The sequence below is a fragment of the Enhydra lutris genome, unplaced genomic scaffold, assembly GCF_002288905.1.
Source record: "Enhydra lutris kenyoni isolate GAN:26980312 unplaced genomic scaffold, ASM228890v2 scaffoldscaffold66, whole genome shotgun sequence".
Lineage (NCBI taxonomy): Eukaryota > Metazoa > Chordata > Mammalia > Carnivora > Mustelidae > Enhydra > Enhydra lutris.
The window spans coordinates 818,436-843,931 of NW_019154150.1; the positions used below are offsets into that span (position 1 = coordinate 818,436).

The 25,496-nt window shown below is 56.5% G+C and overlaps 1 protein-coding gene across 4 annotated transcripts in view; it reads left to right on the forward strand.

Annotated features, from left to right (window-relative positions):
• LOC111159140 (IQ motif and Sec7 domain 1) overlaps nt 1-25,496 on the forward strand; it is a 119,564-nt gene that overhangs the window by 55,970 nt on the left and 38,098 nt on the right. For all 4 annotated transcript variants that reach the window (XM_022521566.1, XM_022521569.1, XM_022521567.1 and 1 more), the window contains exons 2-3: nt 18,477-18,771; nt 23,415-24,664. In XM_022521566.1, the coding sequence (XP_022377274.1) occupies nt 18,477-18,771; nt 23,415-24,664 (1,545 nt within the window). The remainder of the gene's footprint in view (nt 1-18,476; nt 18,772-23,414; nt 24,665-25,496) is intronic.

Consider the following 25,496-nt stretch of genomic DNA (forward strand, 5'->3'; position numbering starts at 1 on the left):
ACTATTTTGAACTTTTCCTTATGGACTCTTATTTTCTTTATTATTTTTTTAATATTTCATTTATTTATTTGACAGAGACAGACACAGTGAGAGGGGGAACACAAGCTGGGGGAGTGGGAGAGGGAGAAGTAGGCTCCCCCCGATCAGGAAGCCCAATGCAGAACTCGATCCCAGGACCCTGAGATCATGACCTGAGCCAAAGGCAAAGGCTTAATGACTGAGCCACCCAGGCGCCCCTCCTTATGGACTCTTTGAACCGTATACAGAAGTAGAGAGAATGGTAGGGTAACCCCCATGGGCAATTGTATTTCATTGATCCCATGTTATTTTAAGACACATACCAGATACTTTGATGTTTGTAATCAGGGACCTGTCCTGTGGAGGTGGAGATGTCAAGTTGCTGGGGTTGGGTTCCTGGGACAGAGCCCTTAAGTTCCCTCAACAGCCCTTGGCTGTGTGGCCCAACTGGGGAAGTCGGAGCCTGGTCCAGTTTCCCAGCTTCGTAGACCAATAGTGCCTACTGCATTCAGGGAAGTCTGTGTTGGAGACCATGTGTCTGCAGGTGGCCAGGGGAGGCCAGGCCTGTGCCATCCCCCTCATGCAGGGCTTTCCTGGGGGAAGGACTGGTTTCAGGTCAGGAGTGCCTAAGCCATCTGCCTTCATGCCTAGGCTCTCTGGGCAGGACTGGGGCTGCTGAGTGTCCCCATGGGCCCTGCCTCTACTCCCCTTATTGCCCCTTGCCTGCCTGGTAGTAGAGTCAGGCAGTGACACCTGCCTTTGCCCCGAGACAGGTTGGCCCCTCAAACTCACTTGGCCTCTGGACACATACTCAGAGCAGTCTTCTCGGCTGAAGAGACCAGGCCCTCCCATTCCTCCCCTGACACTGTGTCTGCACTGTGCTTCCCTAAAGCCTCTGCCAAGGCCATCTTTCCTTCTTGCCCTGTGGTCTCTTACATCCACAGCTTCTAACGATGCTGCTTTTGAAGCCTGGCCCATGACAGGTGCTCAGTAAATTTTAGTGGCAATAGCTATATTAGTTCAATAGTATTCTAATATATTCTTAGGAATATTATTATTACTACCCCTAATGTCTTACACAGTGCTTGGCACACATAGGGCCCTCAACCAAGTTTAGGTAAAAAAAAAAAAAGAAAAGAAAAACAGGCAGCGGGACTGAGTCCCACCCCAGTCCTGCTCTGAGCAGTGACTAAGCCCTGTCCGCTCACCCCTCACTGTCCTCAGGTGCAGACGCTGGGGTTAGGCCAGGTGGGCAGGTGCCTACCTTCTGAACAAAGGGTGCTCCTTGAGGCCTTTTCCCACTGTTGCATGCTCACAGCCTTACAACCCCTCGCTTCACCCCCAGGGCCCCCATGCATTGTGGGGAACAATGGTCCTATGTTGTGATAGTAACATCTACCTGAGCCCTTCTGGGTAGCAGGGCCCCGGCTGAGGTTTTGTGTCTGCATTATCATTTGTGACATAGACAATACTCCCCATTTGATGGCTGAGAAACGGAGGCACAGAGAAAAAAAGGGCACTTACCCAAGGTCACACAGCCCCTCTCTGCCACATGCCAGATGGGCAGTCTACAGGGAAGAGCTGTGTGTCAAAGCTGCAGGTGCAGGAGGGTGGAGGGCAGGAGGCATTCCCTACTCTGGGCCTTTGTCCTCCCCCCAGACCCTTTCTGCATGCCTGCTGTGGCACGGGTTGCAGATGGGGGCCAGTCCCGGGAATGCTGTGGTGCTATAGGTCCTGAGAGTGCAGGAGGAGGGGGGTGGGCAGCTGGGGTGGGTGCATTTTCCCTGCAGAGGGGAGAGCATGCGGAGGTTGGGGGGAGGGATGAGTGCTGGGCCCAGGGTCCTGCTCAGCCTGCCCTCTCCTCACACCACCCCCCTGCCCCATGTGAGTGGCGTGGGCCTCAGTAATTTACATGACCCTGCTGCGTGTCAGTTTCTCCATCCCCAAAATGGGGAGAGGATTCCGCATCTGTCTCAAATGGGGGTTATCTGTAACACCCAGAGGGAACCCTAATGTGAACTGTGGACTTGGGGGCATCCTGCTGTGTCAGCGGAGGTCCATGGATTAACAGATGTACCACAGTGTGGGTGGGGGTATTGAGAGTGGGAGAGGTTGCATTGGGGAGAGGTGCACAGAAAATATGCGAAATCTCTACTTTCTGCTCAGTTTTTCTGGGAACCTGAAACTGCTTTAAAAAATAAAAGTCATCAGAGGATGCTAGGAGATGGTTCGGTGCAAAGTGCTCGGAGCATCTGTTGTTGTCATTGTAGCATTCTTTGCACCATCATCAGATTGTCCAGTAATTGGGTCAGTCACTTCACACATGGATTTGAACTCCTGGGGACACAAATGCTAAAATGCACCCCTTCCCGGGGTGAGCTCGCAATTGGGCAGTGAAGTCCTGGGGGCTCTCCTGGGCTCCTCTCCCTCTGCCGTGGGGTACCATGTGTTTCGGGAGGGGAGCAGTGCACACTGCCACCGGCTGGAAGTCACAGCACCACACTGCTGCTGCATGGGGGTGGTGGGGGGCCAGCAGGACGGACCGCAGGCTGGGAGGTGGGCAGGGAGCCTGTGGGAGGAGCATGTCGGCACCACATGCAGAGGTCTGGACCATGAAAACAATTTGATGCCATAAAAGACACGAATGATTTGCATTTTAGAATGTGCTTTCTGGAAGTTAAGGGTGGGCGAGGGCAGCATCCCCCCACACCCGCCGCCGCCCTGTGAGGACAGTTTAGCATCGGTGCAGGTCTGGGGTGGGACTGGAGAGCTGGGCCCAAGGTTGTCCCAGGCTTTGAGAGGCCTGCATGCCTGACGCTGGCCAGCAGGGTGGGCCGGAGGCAGCGAGGCCAGCACGACGGGCATCTTCTCCTCTCTGCCCACACTCTGTCCTGGAGCCAACCTCCCCAGCCTGTGCCTCCCGCCCGGCACTCCCAGGGCGTCCCTGGGGCCTGGCCCAGCCCTGTCTGCTGGAGCCTGCCACAGAGAACTGCTTTCTTTGAGCCCATTTTGTGCGTATGGAAATAACTAGAGGCCTCTGTATTTAATTTGGCTCAGCCAGGAAGATTTTTGGCTCTGTGTGCGTGTGTGTGTGTGTGTGTGTGTGTTCTGAAAAATCTTTCCAAATGAGCCTCGGGGTTGGAAGCTCTGGTTGTCTTTATGCACTCAAAACCAACAAGGACTGCCCTGGCTTAGCTGGGGTGATGGTCTGGCTGAGAGTGGGCTATAGGAAATGGCAAAAAAATAAAACAAACCAGAAAAAAAAAAAAAAAAAACCAGAAAAAGAAGAGAGTGATGCCATACACAGATGAGATCATGGTCAAGGAAGCTGTTTTGTAAACTTTGTTGCTTGAGGCCAGGTGAGCAGTGGGTAGGATGAAGGGGAAGGGGCTTCTGAAAGTATAAAGCTCCATACAGATACACGAGAGACATTTCTGGTTTCCTGAGGAGGCAGTGCCTAGTTTGGTGTTGGGCTGGAGAACACTCATCCTGAGCCCCTCTTTTTGGCCTTGGCAATCCCAGCAGTCTCTCTCCATCAAGCCCTTCTTCAGTGTGTGGCCCACAACAGAGACAGCTCCACATGTCTACACAGGGCTTTGCCGATGGCAGAGTGTGCCCCACCAAGACCCACATTCCGGTCACACCAGTGGGGCAGGGGAGTGAGATCCACTGCAAAGATGAGACAGCCAGAAGCCCAGAGAGGTGAGGTAACTTGCCCCAGGTCACTCAGCCCTAAAGTGGCCACCTGATCTCGACCTGGTCTGATCTCCAACCAGAGCTTCCCCACATCCTCTGTAGGCATGCCTGGAGCCACCAGGACATTGTTCCAGATGCAGAGACGGGCAGAGGGGACTGCCAAGGAGGGGCAGAGCTGGGCTTCCGACCCCAGGAAACCACCTACAAGTCCGGTCTGGGAATATCAGATGGCTTTTCAGATCATGTCTTGGTTGTATGGACCTGAGGAATAAAGACATCTGGGAAATTGGGGCTCGGTGGCTATGATGACTGTGGGCTTTTGGATTGTGACCAGTGTGGTGGTGTTACTTCGGGAGAGTCTCTTAAAAGTTAAACGGAAGGAAAAAAAAAGTTAAAAGAAGGATACAGCAGAGTGGAAGGCCTTGGCATTCCCACTAGTTATGCAGAGCTGTAGGAAGGCTTAGGTCCTGCCCCTCAGGACTTGGTGTTCTAAATCAGGTTCCTGGGGAACGACTGAGCCCAGAGCTGCAGATCAGACCGCTGTTCTTTGAGAAGGATCCTCTGTGAGCTTTGCAAGAAGAGCAGATGCCTTCAATAGGCAGGAAGGTGACCTGTGGGGAGGAGTAAGCAAGAGTGGCGGGTCCTAGGGAGTGGTGAGGACTGGGATGGGGTAGGGCCTGGGCCGTTGGGTGTGGCTGTCCCCAGCTCTGTCTGTCATCAAGCAGGACGATAGGCCCCGTATGGCCAGATCCTGAGCTGTTTCTCTCCCCAAGAAAAGTCAGAAGTCTGACTTTTCATTATAAAAAAACATCTAGTGTTAAATATTGGTGGTTTCTTACAGCTGGGTGGAGCGGAGCAGGGGGATTGGTGTTGTTTGCTTTTCTAAATACTCTTTGGGCCTGGGGACCTTGGGAGTCCCTTGCATGTGGACACTCTGTCTTCCAGAGAGCTCTGTGAAGTCTACAGTGTCTGTTTGAGGAGTGGTGGGGTGGGCACTGGGCCTCCCACCCAGCTATCCTGGGGATAGGACCCCGGGGTCCTGGATGGGTGGGCCTCACCCCTGCCTTGGTCCTGACCCAGATAGCACTGGGGAGAATAAAAGGGCTTTTTCACAGGCTGTCTGTGGAAAGACTGCCTGTCCTGGGTTTGACTGCAGGCCTGATGATCAAGGCCTGGTTTTGCGCTTGGTTTGGGCCTTATCCCTGGTTTGGTGCTCCGGTCCCCAGATGTAGGGTGAGATCCCAGGCAGCTTGAGGAACTCTCTGGGACTAAAATGAGCAGCCCCTTCCCAGGCAGAGGCCCCGGCTGGGTTTGATGGGATGGTGTTCGCGCCAGCCCCCAGCCCCTGCCCTCAGGCAGAGCATCGTGGCTCCCCTCTGCCAGCTGGTTTTCAGCCCAAGTAAGAGTGCGCCTTTGCCAACCTGTGGCATGAGAGCTCCCGCTTCCTGTCTGAGGCCCCGCCAGTGCTGGCCTGGCCCCACAGGCGTCCCGGGGCTGTGGGAGGTAGGCCCAGGGTAGCTGAGCCCAGACGTCCCTGAGGGGTGAGACTACATGGGGCCCCTGTTCCTTTGTGACTCAGGGTCTGGAGACCAGTGCTCTGGGTGTCGGTGACATATCTGTATCTCGGAGAAACTTGCAGGTTTCCGCAGCCATGAGTACTTCCAAGGCCCAGCTGCCAGGCAGGGGAGCGAGTGTGGACACAGGCCCTTGTCACGGCTGTGCCATGTGTCAATGACCCAGCAAGGCTCTCTCCCCTCTAGGCCTTGGTGCTCCTGCTCACAGATGAGAGGGGAGTGAGCCCTGCCCCTGGAGGGGAGTGAACCAGGGGCCCAGGTGACGTGCCAGGGGACAGTGGGCTAAGGGGGTCTGAAAGGAAATCAGGAGGGGTTCAGTCCTACGGCTCCTGGTCCAGGGGAGAGGTAAGATAGGCACAGTTGCGGGGGTCAGGGAAGTGCACCTAGCACAGGGCTCTCCATGTGTGAATGCACAAACAAGTGAGGGATGCTGCTTCCCCAGTGCGTGTGGGCTTCTTAGTCCCCAATAGCATCGCTCGTTCACTCCTTGGTTCGTTCATTCATTCACTCACCCAACAAATACTGAGCGCCTGCTCACACCGCGCCCTGTTGGCGGCCCTAGGAAGGCCTGGTAAGACACAGAATCAGCACAGGCAGCCACACCTCCACCCTTCCAGATCCCACTCTTTCCTGGTGGGAGATGGACTTAAAGATCAAAGGGAAGAAGGTGGTCAGTGAGACGTGCTATGAAGGGACCCAGGAGTTCAACAGGACAGAGGCAGTGGAGGTGGCATCATAGACCCAGAACTACCCCTTTCCCCCACATCTGCCATTCTCCAGGCTCCGGGGGACACCCTGTGCAGGCCCCTGCACACCACGAGGGGCCTTCCCTAGCTGCACACTGGGCACCATGTTTCTGCACAGCCAAGACCCTCTTCCCGACAGGAGCCCCCCAGTGTCAGGAATATTCCAGGGTGATCTGCTTGCAGGTCCTTGGGGCTTCCCTGCAGCCCCTCCCTGTCCCCAGGATGCTGAACTCCAATCTCCAAAGCCCACTCCAGTCCTCTGGGCTGTTTTAATGGGAGTGACTCACAGCTGCGCCGTGGAACAGTCCAGCTCATCTCCAGCAGGGGCAGACAGATGTTCTTTATGTTCAGGAGTGAAGCCTGGGCTGGGGAGACTGGAGCTACCACCTTCCCGGGGCCAGAAAGTTGACCTTGGAAAACATGTGGACAGGACAGGGCGAGGGCCTGGCATATAAACTGGCTTCTCGGGACAGCAGACATTCCTTCCTCCCTCTGGCTGTGCGCTGATGAGAACAAGCCCCACCGGAGGACGAGCACTGCTGAGGGCCCTCCTGGATAATTCCCTCTAATTAGGCAAAGCATTAGCTGTCTGCAGGGCTCCTTGCCAGGGGCACCGCTCCCCCCACCCCCCGCATTGCCTCAAAGTAGCCACCTGCCCCCTGCCTCCGACCCCAGGAGGGTGGGAAATTGAGGCTCAGGGAAGCTGGGGCTAGAGATTCCCACTGTCCCTCACATTCAGCATCAGAATGGAAAGTGACTTACAGCGGGCAGGGCACTCAGGGTCAGAGGGCAGTGAGCGAGTGTCTGGCCACCACTGTGCGCCCTCCTGCTTGGACAAGGTGCCACTCGGCCCCTTTCTTGCTATGCTCGAGCTGTCCAGGAAGACCCCGCCACTCCGAACTGCCGCCCGCCCCCCCGCCAGGGGCTGCTGACAAGCCGGGGGAGGCTGGATGTTGGTTCAGTAAGCACAGCTCTAAAAAGAGCCTCCCGCTTCGAGAAGTTCATTGTTCGGAGTCCTGTGTTTTTATACCTATATAAAAGCCACTCCTGGAGGTCTGAGTGCTGGCTAATTAGGGATAATGCTGTAGCCGGGAGGGGCATCTGGGCCAGACCTTATGTCGGCCTCAGCAGGGCAGGGCTCAGGGTGAGACGTTAGGAGGAGGGGGTTTGGCCCGGAGGTCAAAAGGCAGTCAGCAGAGACGCAGCCAGGCACCCATGGTGCGGTTGCTCTGGGAGCAGCTGTTCTGGGCTTAGGGGCCCCCTGAGAGGTCAGAGGGTCACAGAAGCCAAGACACATGGGTGGGGATGGAGACCAGAGGTCAGTGCTAGGGGCTGGGGCCCCACTCCAAGGCTGGAGGGAACCTCCCATTTCTTCTTGGTTGAGACCTCTGACTCCTGAAATTTGCCCTGCCTCGGCCCTGGCTTGCTGGTAGGAGGGCTCTGGCCCCCTCAGCAGCCCACTGGTCCCCCTCCTTGCCCCTCAGGAACTGGTGGGACCCCCAGAAGAGAGGCCCCAGCTGGCTACGCCTTCTGGGCCTGTTGAAATCTCAGTGGGCCACCCCTCTTCTGTCGCCGTTCAGATAGGCTGGGGCTGTCCCAGCTTTAAAACCAGTCTTCCAGTCTTGCGGCCCCCCAGTCCCCTTCAGCTGTCACTCCAAGCCCCCTGTCTTCTCTGCCACTGTCCTTGAAGGCTTCTTCTGCTCCAGCTTCTTTTCCTCACCCTGCCACAGCCCAACTTCCGACCCCACTCTGTGCCAGCCTTGTGTTGCCCTGTCCCTGCTCTCTGCTGCCTCAGCGGCTCGTCGGTGACTCTGGCCTCACCAACTTGGTGGCATCAGGACCCTGAGGATGCCTGTCCTTCCTCTCATTCCTCCCACAGGTGTCTTGTGGCTTGTCACCAAACCCCACATAGATCTCTTCTCACTGTCCCCACCTGGCTGCCGACGGTGCGGGCCCCCAGGCACTGCCATGTCCTCCCTGCCTCCTTCCCCTGCTCTCAGCCTGCGGGTTCTGGGCCTGCCCGCCCTCCATGCAGGCCACGCTGAACTCCTCCATCCCTGTTGACACTGTGGACACCCACCTCCCTGGCTCTGTCTTCGCCCTCACAGCCACACGGCTCCTCCCTGGGTCCTGGCTGAGGCTGCATGCCTCCTAGGAAGCCTCCAGGGCACAGGGCTCCGCTGCCTCCACCCTGCAGCCCTGGTCGCTTCCTCTGTTCCCTTCCCTAGCACGGCTGTCATTCTGAATTAGTTGCATCCCCCAGTGTGCCTGCGAGGACAGGGCTGTGTCTGTCTGTTCACTGCCATACTCACAGTGCCTGGCAGGGGTCGGTCACCTAGTTGGCATTCGGTATGTGTTCCCTGAGTGAAGCGCCAGAGTTCTGTGTTGTAACGGAATCAGTTTCCCATCCTAGAGGGGAAGCCCCAGTTCTCAGGGCCGGACATGCACACGGTCACATCCCCACATGTAGTGGCACCGTTGAGCGCTGTAGAGGGAAATGAAGCAGGGAAGGATAAGGGTGGGCCCGGGAGGGGTATGGCTTTTAAACAAGGTGAGCCAAAGGAGGTGAGGAAGTGAACCCAGTAGCCATCTGAAAGAAGAGACCAGGCAAAGGGGAAGGCATGTGCAAATGTCCTGAGGCAGGAGTATGCGAGGGGTGTAGAGTAACAGTGGGGCCTGGGTGGGGTGGCCAAGAGGGCATGGAGGGAGGAGGGGGTAGCAGGAAGAATGTTCGTTCAGGTGTTATAGTCTTCTGGGTCACTCTGAGGATTCGGGCTCTGGATCCCAGTGATCTGGGATCAGAGGAGAGGCGTGGTCAGGGTTGTGTTATAACAGGATTCCAGCTACTGTCTGGGGAAGGGGGGGAAGGTGTAGTAGAGAGGCTGTGGCAGCAGCACAGGGAAGAGGTGATGGCAGTGAAGACCGGGCTGGTGGCAGGGGACAGCCCTGTGGGTCAGAGGTTGCCTCTGCTCTGAACGCAGAGCAGCCAGATCTGCCGACAGATGGGAAGTGGGGTGTGAAGAAGAGAGACTTGCCAGGAGTTACTCTCAGATTTTTGGCCTGAGCCGCTGGAAGGATAGCATTGCTCTCAGCCGAGGTCAGGGAGGCTGCCGGAGGAGCTGGCCTAGGGTTGGGGGGAGCACGAGCTCCGTGTCCATCCTGCCGTTGAGAGGGTCTACTTGTCATCCAAGGGTGGTGCTGGGCAGTTAGATGTTGGGGTTTGGGGGGGGTGCTTCTGTGATTACTGTGTATCTTCCTTAAAGCAAATTTGGTTAACTTGTTAAAGCAGGAACCCACCTGACTCCCCTCCCCACACCCGCCAAGCCCTTCAGGGGTGGCTCTTGGATTATCCAAGATGAGGGAAGACGGTGTGGAGAGCCTCCCTCACTTCCCTGGGGAAGTCTTCTCTGTCCCCTTCTTGCTGGGCATCCCGGCTGTGTGTCCCTTTACACACTCACTCTTACCTTGAAATGCACCCACCTGTGTCCTCGTACCCTGCTCCTTGCGGCCAGGCCAGCCCTGGGGGGCTGCCTCCTGGCCCAGGAGTTTTCACAGAGTGCGAAGGACTAGGAGAACATCATACAGCTGAGTCTTGGCTCTGCTCCGAGCTCCGCAGTCTTGGGCAAGCCACGAATCCTGAGTCTCCTCGATGGGATCATTGCAGGGATGAAATACGTGGACATGGTTTGTGCAAGGCTCCCGTGTGTCATGGTGGGGGAGTGTATTTGGGCGGTGATCCACCCTGAGCTGCAGCAGTCCCTGAAGACTGGTTTTCTAGACCCTGCTGGAACACCGGCACTATCCGCTAAGGCAGCCCCTTCCCCAGTAGATGAACTGCTAAAAATCTCTATCCACTGAAGCTGCGGGGCTGCCTTCACCCTGCCTCTGGTTCCTCAGACCTGCCTGCTCCCATTGCCCCCTGTAGAGATCTAGGGGTTGTGGCTGGTCCCAAGGCTGCCTTTCCCCAGCTGAGCCCTCCCTGCTCTGCTCAGAGGACATGGCCTTCTTTTCCTTCCCACACTTACCTCCTCCCTAGACACTGCCCTAGTCTGTCTGCATCCCTCTCCGAGGACCTGGAACAGAGCAAAACCATCCCCTTCCCTGTCCTGAGTGATAGACCTCAGTTAATATGGCCCTGGGCAGCAAAGAGCTGTAGAAGTCGCACAACAGAGCATGTAAGGGCTGGGAAGGAATTGTCCCTGCCCCGGCCTAGACTCCCTTTCTGGAAATCAGAAGCCCTGGGAGCAGAGCATGGGGGAGGCCACAAGGCATGGAGGCATGAGGGCATCCGTATTTCGGGAGGCTGTTTGGCTCTGGCGCACGCAGACTGCCAGCAGTCTGTGTGGACCAAGGCTCCTGGCATGGGCGTTTAACCCAGGAAGGCTTTCAGAGCCCTCCTTCCTGCAGCAGAAGGCCCAGGCCACTCTGAAGAGGGCAGCTACGCCATGTGATAGGACCTTAGCTGGCCACATGCAGCCCAGGCGTATTTCTCTTGTGACCTTACACAACCCCAAGACCTCTAGGCTCTGGACCGCAGCCCCGGGCCCCTGGCATGTCAACTGCATGATTTTCCTCTGGGCAGCTGGGTGGCCGAGGAACCCACTTGGGGTAAGTGACTTGGCCCCACTGAGCCCCAGAAGGCACAGCTCCCTTCTAGCTCCCAGGATGGTAGTTGGGTCACAGGCTGTGTTTGAACACTCAGTACAACACCTGTACCCAGCAGGTTCCCAGGAGAGTCACTGCTGCTAACCCACCCCGTGTGTGTGCATGTGTGTGAGTGACTAAGAAGTCACATAAGCCCAGTGAGTAAATGTTCAGACTCAAGCCACACTGTCTGGGTTCCAGCCCCATGACCTTGGGGTTGAGCTTAACCTCCTCTCCGTGCCCATAGGGTGGTTTGTTAGAGGATTAAGTGAGTTACTTAGAATGCTTAGAAGACCGCTGACTACGTAAACATTAGCTGTAACTACCATCAGCATCATCAGTGTTGGGGTGAACAGCCAGCCCCCTAACCAGAGGGTCCCTGCTTCCCCCTGTCCCCCCTTGCCTCTCTGCCCGTAGAGAGTGCCCTCTGACTAACATTTTTCTTGAGAAAAGTAATTCATGACTTCACAGGCCATAATTAGAGACATCCGTGACCCGAGTGGCCGAGGGCCCCCGGCCCTGACTCACTCCCCGGCTAGAGTCAGGATGTGGCATCTGGGCCATGGGGCCCGGGTCACTTTCTGCGACTCTCCCGCCCCTCTCTAGGGCCTCGTCACCAGCGACTACAGCCCATGGCCAGAGGAGGTTGTCCGCGTAGAGAGAGGCCCCACAGCAGGCAGAGGCGGGTGACCTTGGCTCGCACACTGGGCCTGTCTGCCCCCCCACTTCTAGCTGCCGGGATGTGTAGGTTGGGCCCTGTCCATCAGAGTAACCAGAGACGGCAATTACAAAGTGCCTTTTATGAGCCAAGCAGTCTTTTAAGGACTTCTCTGTGATAACTCTGTTACGCCTCATAGCAGTGGCATGAAGTCGGCCCTCTGTCCCCATTTTGCAGGAAAGGAAACTGAGACATGGAAGTATTCCCACCCAGTCACACAGTTGATAAGCCGCAGAACCCAGAGCTCTGACTCAGAGGCTGTAGCAGGGAGCCCCCTCCTGCCCCCTCACCTGGTGGAAAGGCCACAGGGATGCTGCCAGGGAAGAGGGGAACTTTTCAAAATGTGTTCTTAGTTCTTAGGTGTTTTTCGTCATCCTAGGGCAGTCAGAAACTCTAGATGCTGTTTGTAGTGATCCAGCCATTCCTCCACGTAAAACACACGCACCAGACTCCGGCAGAGGAAGGCATGTTGGGAAAACTGGAAGAGGGGAGGAGGTGGTTGGGGACACTTTCCGGGGACTCAGGGCTCCGAGTGCCCAGGCCAGCAGGGGAAGACTGGGGACACATCCGTGTGTAGGTCCAGCTGTCATCTGGACGGCTGTGCTGGGCCAGGCCCATCTCAAGAGCCCCATTGTGCACATGTGGAACTTTGTCAGGAAGGAGCCAGTCTCAGTCATTGATTTGCAGGAGGCTGGGGCTTTAAGGGACCCATCCCTCATGGAGCAGGACTCTGGGAGGGCAGGGAGTAGACCCTCTCATACTGTCTCTTTCTCCAGGTAATCTACACAGTGACAGAGTATGGGAATGGGGGCCACACTTGGGGGAGGGGTGGCCCCGTGCAGGAAGTAGGCTTTGAGCTGGGACCAGAGTGTGGCCTCTTAGAACCAGATTACTCCCAAGTGAAGGGCAGTGGGGAGCTACAGGGTGAGGGTCTAGATTCAGACAGTCCAGAGCAGCTTTTAGCCAGTAGGGGAGTCCTTTTGCTCTATTTCTGACAAGTGTCTGACCTGCTATAGCTTGCACACCTCCAGTGACAGAGAGCTCACCACCTCCTAAGCACCCCTAACCATGTGAGAGTGTTGTCAGGTTGGGCAGACCTGGTCATGGTCTGTCCATGGAAATCTGTTCCCTCTGCCTCTTGTCAGTCTGTCAGAGGCTTGATGGTAGACATCCTCGCTTGCTCCCCTCTGGCTGCTTTTCTCCTGGCCAGGCAGTCCAAGCTTTTGGTGAGAGGTGGTTTCCAGACCTGGAGGTTTATTCCTGGTATACTGTAATTTGGGGGTTGGCAAGTAGGGTTCATGCCACGTGCCAGCTGGGGTCAGTCACGTGGAACTCGGCTGGAAGATGTGCAGGAGGGAGTCTGTGATCCATTAGCGATGTCGGCCAGCCGAAAGTGGGACGAGCAAGTGTCCCCGCTTTGTGATCTGCACTCTCGGGCTCCAGACAGCCCATGCAGCACTGAGACACAGTCCTCTGCTGTGTTCTGACACCTGTAGCGGCTGCAGGGCTGTTGTGGCTTCTGGTTTTGTATTAAATCGTGGTGGTGACTGGCTTCCCAGCTGCGTCACAGCATCGGCTCATGTTAAACTTATAGTCAGCCAAAAAAATCTTGTCTTTCTCCAAAGAACAGCCATCAAACTGATCTTCCCCCTGGGCTTGACATTGTTTCCATTATATGGATATATAAGTAATTTAAATCAATCCCTGTTGACGGGCATTTAGATTATTTCCAAATGTTTATAATTAGAACCAACACTGCGGTGAAATTCCTTGTATTTATCTCTTCGCAGATCCACTCGTTTCCTTAGCGTGAATATCTAGCAGGGGGATTACTAGACCAGGAGCCTCTTCGGAGAGTGCTGGGGAGTGGCCACCTAACTGTCATAGAATGTTCCAGAAACTCTAAACTGTCAGGGACTGTCAGGCCCTTGGAACGGGTGCCCGCCCCACTCCCTGATTTGCATATGGCCCAGGCATCTGAGAGAGACCCCCGAATGCTGTTGTGTGGCGTAGGACCCACTACAGAGTGTTGAGGCCTGGCTGATGGATGCAAGTTGTGGAAGAAGCTTCCGCAGAGGAGCCGACCTGGTGATGAGACATTGAGCTGGAGCTGGGAAACCACCGTGGTGAAGAAGCAGTGTGCAGGGTGGGCTGCTGGTGCAGGAGGCTCTGTAGGGGTGGAGGGCTGGGCCGGGGCTGGTGGTTCCCTGACCTCCAGCTCCCTGCTGTGTCAGGCATGGACATCATATAAAGCAAAGATCTCTGAGGTGTCTGATCTGCTGTGGGGAGGGAGAAAAGGACTGTTCTGTTCACACTCCCCAGTGAAGGAACTGGGGTCACAGCTGAGTACTAAGCAAGAGTGGGGCAAGGGCTTCAGGGTGTTGCTGTACGTAAAGCATCTTTACGGGTTCTTCCAGAGTTTCCGCCGCATCGAGTGGACTCAATCACTGTTTCTAGCTAGTACTCTGAAAAAGTTACATCAACTTAAACTTCTGAAATGCCTGTGGCTGCCCATGCCCGTCAACCCTGGGCATTCTCACTTGAAAAAAAAAAATGATCTTTCTGTGAACGAGCTGTCTGGCTCGGATTAAGAAAAGACTCTCTTTTTATGTCTAATAGCATGTAGCTTCTGATTATCCTCTGGCTTACAGCAGGTTCTTAAACTTCATGCAAGCACTCACACACTTCTCACTTTTGTCCACTCCTGTACCAGAGGGCAGTGTCCGTGGCGGGGTCATTGCTGGCTGCAGGAGGTTGGCCTGGCCATTTCGGTTCTGATCAGGGTGGTCTGAGGCTGGTGTTGATTTTGGTGGGGGGGGGAGGCCTGCCCCACGCACCCGGCAAGGGGATACTGCTCGTGTAGATCTCACAGGACTTGGTGGCAGACTGAGTGGGACAGGGCCGGAGCTGGTGGTGTGGGAGGGACTGAAGAGATGACAGCCAGGATCCTGGCTTGGGTCACTGCGTGAGGATGGAGAAAGATAAGGAGTTTGGTTTGGGGCACATAGGAGGTCTGGTAGGGATGCTTTAAGAAGCTGTTCCAGGACTCAGCCAACAGCAGGCATGGGGAAATGCCTTCCCTCACTTGGCAAGTATTTCCTGAGCACTGTTAGCCAGGCACATAAGTCGGCACTTGGGAAACATCAGTAAGCAAAACAGAAAAATTACCTTCACCCTTGTAGAATTTATGTACTGACATGGGAGACAGCCACAAACCAAAAAACATGATAAGTATATTATGTGTTTTGAAGTGATGATCATCATCGAAGATTTAAAAAGAAAAGAAAAACAAAGCAAAGCAAAGAAAGAGACCAGGAATCTTCAGGGGGAGGGAGCTGTGATTTTAAATCTGGCGATAGCAGAGACATGGAGAAGAGTGTTCCAGACAGAGAGAACAGCCAGTGCAAAGACCCTGAGGCAGGAGTGTGCCTGACCCCTTTGAGCGGAGAGAAAGGAAGCCAGTGAGTCAGGAAGTCAGAATGAGCAAGGCGTGGGGGAAAAGAGCCGAGATGAGAGCAGCCAAGGTCAGGCGTTCAAGGACATTGCAAGGACAGCGTCTTCTAAGTGTGATGGGACCGAGGAAGGAACGCGATATTCTGGGGGGTTTTTGTTTTGTTTTGTTTTAAAGATTTTATTTATTTATTTGACAGACGGAGATCACAAGTAGGTAGAGAGGCAGGCGGTGGGGGTAGGGGAGCAGGCTTCCCACTGAGCAGGGAGCTGATGCGGGACTCGATCCCAGGACCCTGAGATCACGACTGGAGCCGAAGGCAGAGGCTTAACCCACTGAGCCACCCAGGCGCCCTTGATATTCTATTTTATCAGAGTCACTGTGGTGGCCATGGGAAAGAGAGAGGCAGGGGGACTGTTGAGGAGGCTGTTGTGATAATCCAGAGAGCAGTGATGGTGGCCTGGACCATCTGCTGAGAAGTGGGAGAACCTGGGGATGTTTGGACGATAGGGCTGATAGGAGAGAGGATACTGGAGTTGGCGTCATGGTGAAGAGAAAGGCTGCAGGTGACCATCAGACCCCTTTCCTTGGCTGTGAGGGGAGGCTTGGCCCTCTTTCCTTCCCTAGGATGTTCTAGAACCTCCTGCCTTAAGAGAGTTGGGAGCAGAGTAATGCTCAAAGCCAGAATCCTGGGACTGGCACAGCCTAGAAAGTGCTTGCTTCCCCAGCCACCTATGTCCCTGTCATGCCAGGACCCAAGCTGACATCCTGCTTGTGACCCCAGCCATCGAGATAGCCAGGCTCTTCCCCGCTACCAGGCAACATACAGCCCTTGAGTTCAGTAGCATCTCATTTGCTTCTCTTCCCTCAGCCCCTTCTGCCCCAAACCACAGCCACCAGGGAATGACAACAACCTACCAGATTCACAGACTGACCCCCGCCCCGTCCCCACTGTCATCAGGAAGAATGCTCCTTTGCCTGTTCACTGTTACTCTGAGGCCCAGAGGGCAAGGCCTAGGTAGAAGGTTGGATCCCCCACAGACATGAGAGGTAGACGCTGCTTCTTTATCCCAGGGCACATCGGGGCAGCACAGTGAGGGTCCCGGCCCACTGCTCCCTGACGGAGCCACCGTGAGGCACAGACAGAAGGGCTTCCTGCTCTGAGGACCTGCACGGAGACCACCCCTCAATCTCCCTGTGTTTCTGTAAACTCGGGGTTGTGAGACTGTTTTAAAACCTTCTGACCAGAGCCCCAGCTGCTCATCTTCAAGGATGAGATTTTGTTTCCTGTCAGCCTTTTGCTCGGAAAAACAGACTCTGCCCCTGACTGAAGCATTTCCAGTATGGGGGCTGTGAGGGTGAAATACTTCCTTATGAGATGCTCACAGGGCGCCCAGAGAAGATGAGGCAGGGAGACGCCCTGGGGCTGGAGTGAAGGCGGGGGCTTTGGGCTGCCTTTCTGTGGGTGGACTTGCTTTATTAACTGCCTACAGGTCTGACAGGGGTGTCCCTCTCTCTTTCATACAACCATGGATCAAGCCATCAAGTATTTATTGTGAAGTGTTGCTCAAAGTTTTATCCGAAGAATGGGAGAATTTTTAGCTCTGCTGGTCCCCATCCTTCTCCCCCTCCTTCTCCCCCTCGCGGATACACGGGCCCAAAGGAGACTGCTCTTGGGTAACTGATGTCAGGAGAGTCTTAAAGGGTGGGTATTCCTCTGACACCTTAAAAGCATCTGGTCCATCCCACATGGATAACGGACAGGGAGATAGGCCTTGAAACGAGGGGCGACCCACCCTGATTTGCCTCCAGATGAAGGCAGAACACTCAGAGCTCTTCCCCAAGGAAAGACCTTTGTCACACTTAAGCTTCTGGGGAGCAGGAGGGGCCGTCCTCTGTCACAGGATACCCACAGCCTGTTCTCAGAGGCCAGAGCCAGTTGGTGGAGCGGAAGTCCTGTACTATTCTTGAACTACAAGTTGGAAGGCAAGTGCAGGGATTTGCAGCCCGTCCCTGGCTCGGGGCAGAATTGGAACCACAGGGCAGGCTACTTCCCTCTGCCCCCACTCTGAGTCTGCCTCCCCCAGGAGTCTGTGAACAGTCCCATTCGACACTCACAGGGCGGCACTGCCAGGCCTTGTGACGTTGACTGGAAGCAGAGCTGAGCAGGGGGTAGACACTTGTCCCAAGGCTGTCACACCCAGCATGTTGCCATTGGTCTGAAGACCGGACCATGGAGGAAGGACTGCAGCCTGGGAAGGGGAGCTGTGTTCCCTTCTCTCTGCTGGGCCCCTTCCAGAGAGACCCCTGCCCTGGCCCCAGGGATCAGAGGGTCTTTAAAGGTTGAATGATACCCTGCAAGGACAGGAAAATGGCAAGGCTTGACCAGAGAGGCTGCTAGATGCTGTGTTAGACACAGCCTTGCCTCTTTGTGCTATACTGAAAAGCAGTCTGCGACAGGAGCCCATGTCTGTTTTCTGAGTTCCTGAGTTTGAGATGAGTAAGCCAGCCAGTCCCTCTCTGTCCCCCTAGTCTAGCGCTTGGAATGTTGAGAGGGAAGTGTCTGCGTCCTGGGGATGAGGCTCAACGAGGTGGAGGGGTGCACACACACCCCCCCACCAAATCTTGGAATCCCACAACTTGGGCTTTGACCTCAACTCACCCACTCACTACCTGTGCAGGCAGGTCTCTGTACCTCTGTGGGCCTCAGTTTCCCCACCTGGAAAAGGGGGGCTAGTAGTTCTTTCTTTGCAGACTAATTTAAGGTTTTAAAAAAGAAAAATGTACGTATAACACTGTATTCATTCCCAAGCCCACCATAACAAGGGCCACAGACTGGGCAGCTTAAACAACAGACATTTATTTTCTCACTGTTCTGGAGGCCCCAAGTCCAGTATCAAGGTGTCGGCAGGGCTGGTGCCATTGAGGCCTCTGTCCTTGGTGTGCAGATTGGCCGCCTTCTCCCTTTGCCCTCACATGGTTGTCCCTCTGTGCATGTCTGGGTCCTCATCTCCTTCTCTTCTTAGAAGGACATCAGTCTCGTTGGATTAGGACCCCAACGGACCTCATTAACCTATCTCTTTGAAGACCGTCTCCCCCACATTCTGAAGTACTGGGTGTTAGGACCTCAAGATATAAATTCTGGGGGGACACGGCTCAGCCCCTAACCCCCCCCCCCCCAGTGCCTGACCCCTAAGTAGGTATGTAGTAAGTAGTCACTATTATCAATGTCTTTTTAAAATAAGAACAGAAGGTACAAAAATCAGTGGTTTACTTAAGTCAGGTGGTGGGAATGAGGGAGAGAAGGGGACCGGATCCATTTAGCTGCTCAGCAGATTTTCACTGACCCTCTCCTGCCATGGACCAGGCCCTGCTGTAGGCACTGGGGTTCATCAGTGCACGTGATGTGTCCAACCTCTGCCCTTGCAAAGCTGAGGTCCTCACGTAGGAGACGGACAGTGAGCAAAATCAATCAGTGAAGTATGTCAGAGGCCAGCCATTGGCGTGGGGAACGCTGTGGGGCTGCCTCCTGCCTGTGGCCCCCTCCCACCTTCCGGCTCCCTGTCGGGCCCCGGGGTCTGGTCTCCCACTCACAGGAGGCCTCTCTCTCGTCTCTCTGTCCCCTGCAGCGTGGAGGGCGAGGCCCCCAGCAGCGAGACCGGCACGTCGCTGGACAGCCCGTCGGCCTACCACCAGGGCCCCCTAGCGCCTGCTTCCGGTCTGAGCCCCGAGCGCTACGAGCACGCGTCGGTGGGAGCCTATGGGCTGTACTCGGGGCCGCCGGGGCAGCAGCAGCGCACACGGAGGCCCAGACTGCAGCACTCGACCTCCATCCTACGCAAACAGGCCGAGGAGGAGGCCATCAAGCGCTCGCGGTCCCTGTCTGAGAGCTATGAGCTCTCCTCCGACCTGCAGGACAAGCAGGTAGGTGGGGCCGGCCTTGGGAGCAGGTGGGGGGCTGGGGGACAGGCAGCCAGGTGGCTCTGGCTGGAGAGGGGTGCCGGGGCCTTTGCTGGGCCAGCCTGAGGCTGCAGGAGGCTCAGCTCTCCCACAGACTGACGTCCACTCAGGTGCACCTGTGCTATGAACTTGGCCTTCACCTCCGCCCAGGGTTCCCTTCTTGCTCTGCCCGACGCACGGAGGCAACCTGAGCGAAGGGACTGAGGTGTCAAGACTTGGGTCTCTGCCCCACTCCCTGTCCCCATGGCCATGCACACAGGTTCAGTGGCCAGACGCTGAGTGTCTGAGGTCCCAGGGGACACCTGAACCTTAGATAGTCCTCAGGAGGAGTGTCTGAGGAGAAGGGCAGGAGGTCAGTGTACAACATAAATAGATCACGCTCCTAAAAGAACACCAAGCCTGTCCACAGCCCATGGGCGAGGTTGCTTTATATCCCCTTTGGGTTATAGTCTGTGTTCTCATGGGAAACGGCCACACTGAAGGCCTGCTTCCTGCCACAGACCCACCGTGGGGTTGGGTCCATGTGCCAGGAGGGCGAGGAGGGTGCATGGCCTGCCCGCCTGGCTGGGCTCCAGGGAAGAACTAAAGATAGCCTCCTGGGTTGAGGGAGAGGCCTGTCCCAGCTGGGTAGGGGGTGGGGAGCAGAGGGAGTGAGCGATCACTGGGGTGGGGGACAAAGAGCATCGCATTGAGGACCTCCGGAGTACAAGCCCCCAGGAGACCCTTGAGTAAGAATTCTTGGGTGAAACTGAAGGGACGTTTTTGGCTTCAGGAGACCCTCACGCTATGGCAAGCAGCTGTGTAGATGTACGGGGGCTGGGGGGGTCAGGCTTATCTGTCCAGCTTCCCCCAGCTCCCGGGCCATCTCCTTATGAGTCCTAGGTGGTCACATCGACCCCTCACCTTGCCACCCTCTGTTTGCCCCTATTTGCCTTTTGCGGAGCAGTGGTCTGGGCCTGTCATGGCACCTGACTTCCGGGAACCATGTGGGTACTGCCCAAGGTGGGTCTTTCCTCCTCCCAGCCCTCTGCCCCCAACAAAGTCTCCTACCAGCCCCCTCCTCTCCCTGTCCTCAGGCTACCTATCTCACCCCTGATTCTCTCCATCCTTCTACAGATGGCCCCGTTGGGCTGTGGGAGCAGAAACTGCCCCCACCCCCCTACCCATTGTGGCACTTGGCTCCATGGCCAGGCCCACCACAGGGGAAGACCACCTCTGTTCCACTGATCACTTACACCCACATCCAAAGTGAATCAGAAGCAGTTGATAATAAAAGACCTCCAGCAGAAGCGTTGAGAAACAGAAGTGAGGAAGTTGAAGACCTCACAGAGGCCTATGGAGATAAACCTTGGGTTCATATGGCCTTACTGGGGCCACAGCTGGTCATTCTGATCCCACGCATGTTCGCCAAATATCCAGTGTGTGCCAGACGCTGTGCTGGGTGCTGGGGAGTCCGCAGTGGACAGGGTGAGGCCCCAGCTCTTGAGCTGACACTTTGGTCCAGGAGATGGTCCCACAAGTTAGCAATAAAGACGGTTTAATTCCAGAGTGTGATACAAACCCCAGAGATCACGAAATAGGGGGAAGAAGTGGTGGCTGTGGGAGGTGACAGCATTGGATAAGGGGAGTGGGGAAGGCCTCCTCAAGGTGGTATCTGAACTGAGCGTTTGAAGGAAGTGACCTTCCAGGAAGCAGTAACCCCAGGTGCAAAGGCCCTGAGGCAGAACAAGGGTGGCAAGGAAGAGGTGGTGAAAAGATGAGAGGACCACTGAGCTGTTGAGCTTCCCGGCAATGAAAGCAAGAATGGGAACAGGACAGATTACATGGGAACTGCCCAATGAAAGTAGGGTACACAATTCCACGAAGATTAAAGCCGAGTAAGCAAAGTCCTGTTTAGTGAAGGGAGCCCTTTGGCTTCAGGGCCTCTGCACCTTCTGGTGGTTTCCTATCAAAGAGAGCAGGAGTCCTGAGTCATCAGAGCTGCTAGTTCTGCTTTGTGGAAGGGTGTTCCTCTCTGTTCCCTGTCCCTCCCCCGCTATTGAGACGCATCCTTTTAAAGGGAGAGGGAGGGCTAGGGGTCACCTCCGCGTCACATTACTTCCCAGAGCCTCTGTCCTCCGAGAAGGGGGATCCCAGGGCTACTCTACAGGCTGGAGGTCCTGTGAGAATCGGGTGAAGGCGACATACAGCAGGTGAGCACATATAAATTGGATTCCCTCCCCTGCACCCCAGTAAACTTCCAGGCTGGGCCTCGGGTCCGTTGTGGCCCAGGAGGAGGAATGACCACCATGAGTCTGGGGACTGTGTAAGAGCAGGCCTGGGTCAGTGTGTGTCCTCCAGGGAAGACCAGGAAGGAGGGACTGAGGGGGGCTTTGATGACAACACAGAGCCAATTCCTGCCTTTCCAAGGTCCCTCTTCATCCCCCCTCACCCTTCCCCCAAATTTGGGGAGCCGGTCTCAGACAAACAGCGTCACTGCCTGATTGTCTAGGCCCCCAGTCAGCAGGAGAGAAAGAGCCCTGAGTGAGCCCTGGGCCTACGCTGGTGGCCCTGGTATCATGACTCTGCCCCCGAAGGCGACATGAGGGGGGCCAGGCTACCGGCCTTGAAGGGTGGAGGAGGGGGGCTTCCCAGAGCTCAGCCTTGGGCCCTTTATCGGCCCCGTCGGCTTTCAGAGCTCCACTCAAAACCCCCAAAAACAGTCTGCTTACAGATGTGGAAGTGAGGTCATCTCTTTGGATGGTGTTTAGTAACTTCAGGGCAAGAGAAAAAACAGACCCACCCTGGCTGACTCTGGGCCCAGAAAAGTCATTTTGATCCACCCCCCCTCCCCGCACATGCACACACACTACCCTCTCCTGCTATGAAGGGAGCTGCTCTGCCCAGCCTGCTGCTCCCTCTCCCACGGGCCCCAGAGAGCCGGCGCTTTCAGTGGCCAGGGGGAGCCGGCGTCCCTGACGTGGGTAGCCTCCCAGAGCCAGGAAGTGAGGGGACCAGGACAGGCACCAGGGTACATGAGGCCCCAAGCCCTCTGTTCCTGGCCCGCCCCACAGTGGCTCTGAGTGACCCTCTCCCCCAACTTGGGCCATAGTGTGGATTTGGTCGGTGTCTGTTTGGTTTTCTTTCAGTTAGGTGTGTGTATCTCTCTGGTTCCCTGAGGAGAGGGACCTTATCTTCACTTCTGGAGGGCAGGGACCTTATCTCTCTGTGCCACCAGCTTTGGTGTGATGCCCGGCACAGCATAGGCAGGTGGGATCTAGACAGGCCAGGGGGTGGTGTTTCGCCTCCTTGACGCAAGAGTGCCTTCCTCCTGAAGGCCCCAGGCCTCTCCTGGCCCCTTCATCAGGCACCCCCTCTGCCCAGCAGCCCAAGAACCCTGGCTTGGTGGAGAAGCCAGTTGCTTATCTTAAATTTTCTTTGCTTCCTACAGGGTAGCCTCCTACTTTACAGGGCATGTTTTCACTCAGGAGCAAGGCACAGGGAGCAGTCCTCAGGGTTGTCCTTGATCACCAAGGGCTGGAGTGAGCCTCGGGGCTTTGGGAGTCTGGGTGTCACACGGGGGAGTCTCAGACAGTGCTACCTGCCTATAGCCCAGCCCCGTCTCTGTACCTCACCACGAAGAGGGGCCATCGGAACCTGGGGTGGCAGAATGAGTGCTTGCTCTGGAGTCTGGAGGCCTCCGCCTCTGAGCTGAGTCACTTCTCTGGGCCTCAGTCTCCCCATCTGTCCAGTGAGGGGAGTCGAGGACCCCCCAAACCATAAACATCTTCCAGGAACTGAGGGTCTTCTAGGCCCAGCTGTCCCTGTGCTTGGCATGAGCTAAGCTGTTGTGGCCTTCTCATCAGGTGCTCATCACAGTCCTACGAGGTAGGGCTAAGTACCGTCCCCACTTTACAGATGAGGAAACAGGAAATGCACGGCCCCAAGGCTTGCTCAGAGTGGCACAGCTAACGAGGGGCAGGGCCAGGCTTAGAGCCCGGTCATGTGACCTTGAAGCCTGCTCCCTACTAAGGTGATTATTTCAGGCCTCCCTGAAACTCAGTGACACCCCCCACCACCACCTCCACTAGCTGGTAAGAGCACGAGGTCATTGCTGTAAAGAGGAAGTAAGTCCCGAAGCCTGCCACCAAGGGTCCGGGTCCAGGATCTCACTGAAACCTTTGGCTGGTCCCTTAACCTGCTCATGCTTCGGGTTCCTCCCCTCTGGAGGGGCTGCCTGCTCCTCCTCCAGCATCTCGCTAGTTTCATTAAAGCCCAGGCCACGAGACATGCTGGGGCCAAAGGCTTCTGTGTCCAAAGAAATTTGGAAACGCTCCACCTTTCAAAGGTTCTGGGAGGTCATGCAGGGAACATCCTTGCTTTCCCTTCAACAGGGGGTTTCTCCATCTTCTTGGTCCCAGGGAACCCCTGTTCTGGGTGACCCCACAAGCTTGCCTCCGTGGTTGTCATAACCAACTTCGGGATGTGCCAAGGCCTTTCTGGCTGCTGCAGCCACGGAGCTGGGTGGCAGACACGACCGTGGGTGGGCGTGGTTCTGCGCTGGCGCTGCACGGGGCTGAGCGCACACGGGGCTGAGCTCACTGATGTCCTGTCCTGCCCCCAACCAGGTGGAGATGCTAGAACGCAAGTATGGGGGCCGCCTCGTGACCCGCCATGCGGCCCGCACCATCCAGACGGCCTTCCGCCAGTACCAGATGAACAAGAACTTCGAGCGCCTGCGCAGCTCCATGTCGGAGAACCGCATGTCACGCCGCATCGTGCTGTCCAACATGAGGATGCAGTTCTCCTTCGAGGGCCCAGAGAAAGTGCACAGCTCCTACTTCGAGGGCAAGCAGGTCTCCCTGACTGACGATGGCTCTCAGCTCGGGGCCCTGGTGCCGCCCGAGTGCGGCGACCTTGGCGAGCCTCCCGCCCTCAAGTCTCCCGCCCCATCCAGCGATTTCGCGGACGCCATCACGGAGCTGGAGGACGCCTTCTCGAGGCAGGTGAAGTCCCTGGCGGAGTCCATCGACGACGCCCTCAACTGCCGCAGCCTGCACGCTGAGGAGGCGCCGGCCCCCGACCCAGGGCGGACCCGGGACGCCGAGCCCAAGCCGGCCCTGCACAGCGTGGACCACCACAAACTGGACGAGATGACGGCCTCGTACAGTGATGTCACCCTGTACATCGACGAGGAGGAGCTGTCACCGCCCCTGCCCCTCTCGCAGGCGGGGCACCGGCCGCCCAGCACGGAGTCGGACCTGCGGCTGCGGGCTGGGGGCACCGCGCAGGACTACTGGGCTCTGGCCCACAAGGACGACAAGGGGGACACGGACACCAGCTGCCGGAGCACACCGTCGCTCGAGCGGCCAGAGCAGCGGCTGCGGGTGGAGCACCTCCCGCTGCTCACCATTGAGCCGCCCAGCGACAGCTCCATGGACCTCAGCGACCGCTCGGACCGTGGCTCGCTCAAGAGGCAGAGCGCCTATGAACGCAGCCTAGGCGGGCCGCAGGGCAGCCCCAAGCACGGCCCTCTGGGCGGCCCCCCCAAGAGCCTCCCCCGGGAGGAGCCGGAGATGCGGTCCCGGCCCCCCCGGCCCCTGGACAGCCACCTGGCCATCAACGGCTCAGCCAACAGGCAGAGCAAGTCAGAGTCCGACTATTCGGATGGGGACAACGACAGCATCAACAGCACATCCAACTCCAACGACACCATCAACTGCAGCTCCGAGTCGTCGTCCCGGGACAGCCTGAGGGAGCAGACACTCAGCAAGCAGACCTACCACAAGGAGACCCGCAACAGCTGGGACTCCCCTGCCTTCAGCAATGATGTCATCCGCAAGAGGCACTATCGCATCGGCCTCAATCTCTTCAACAAGTGAGTGCCTGCCGGCCCTGCAGGAGCACATGGGAAGGGCCTTGCTCTTGTGCCCTAGGGCCTTTGCACACACTGAGGTTTTAAAAGCGTATGTGTGAGGGTGGGGCCTTGTGCTAGCGGGGCCTCTAGCAGCATCTAGCACAGTGATGCTGTCATAGAGGAGATTGGAGCCTGGTGAGCAGTGGGCCTGGTCCCCCCACCTGAGGGCCCTGTCCTGGGGAGAGCAGAGGCTCACAGGCTGAGCAGCAGCCAAATGAGGGGTTTCTCTGTGACTAGAGCAACACAGGGACAGGAGTTGAGGGCCCTGTGAGCACCTAGAGCAGCACCCAGCGCACAGTAGCTTCTCAGGAAACGAGAATGTGAAGGCTGATGGCGCTGCGTAATGTGCCCGGTTGGGAACACCAGGCTCGGGGGTTTGGATTGGCTTCGCTGGGTGACGAGGGACACGAAGGTCTTTGGGCAAGTGTGTGATGGGGTCCATGTCTGAGCAAGATCTCCCAGGGCTGGGGCAGGCTTAGCTGTCAGAGGCACGCATCGGGGGAAGCAGGACAGACACCTGGTGCTAACAGAAGTCTCAGCAAGGTCCCTGTGGTAGATGTGTGAATTGGGTCTGTTGAGGGACTGCTCCCTGCTGGGAGTTCTAGAAAGGTGCTGTGGGGGCAGTCCTGAGAGCCCATTTAAGGAGGGAGACGGGTATTTAAAGCAGGCTATTCTTAGCACGGCCGAAAATAGCAAGCGGAAGGGGAGGAGGGCCGCACACTCCCTTGGAAGGGACGCCGGCGGGCTCTGGTTATTAAACATCATATTTCACATCATTTCCATCCACAGGGCC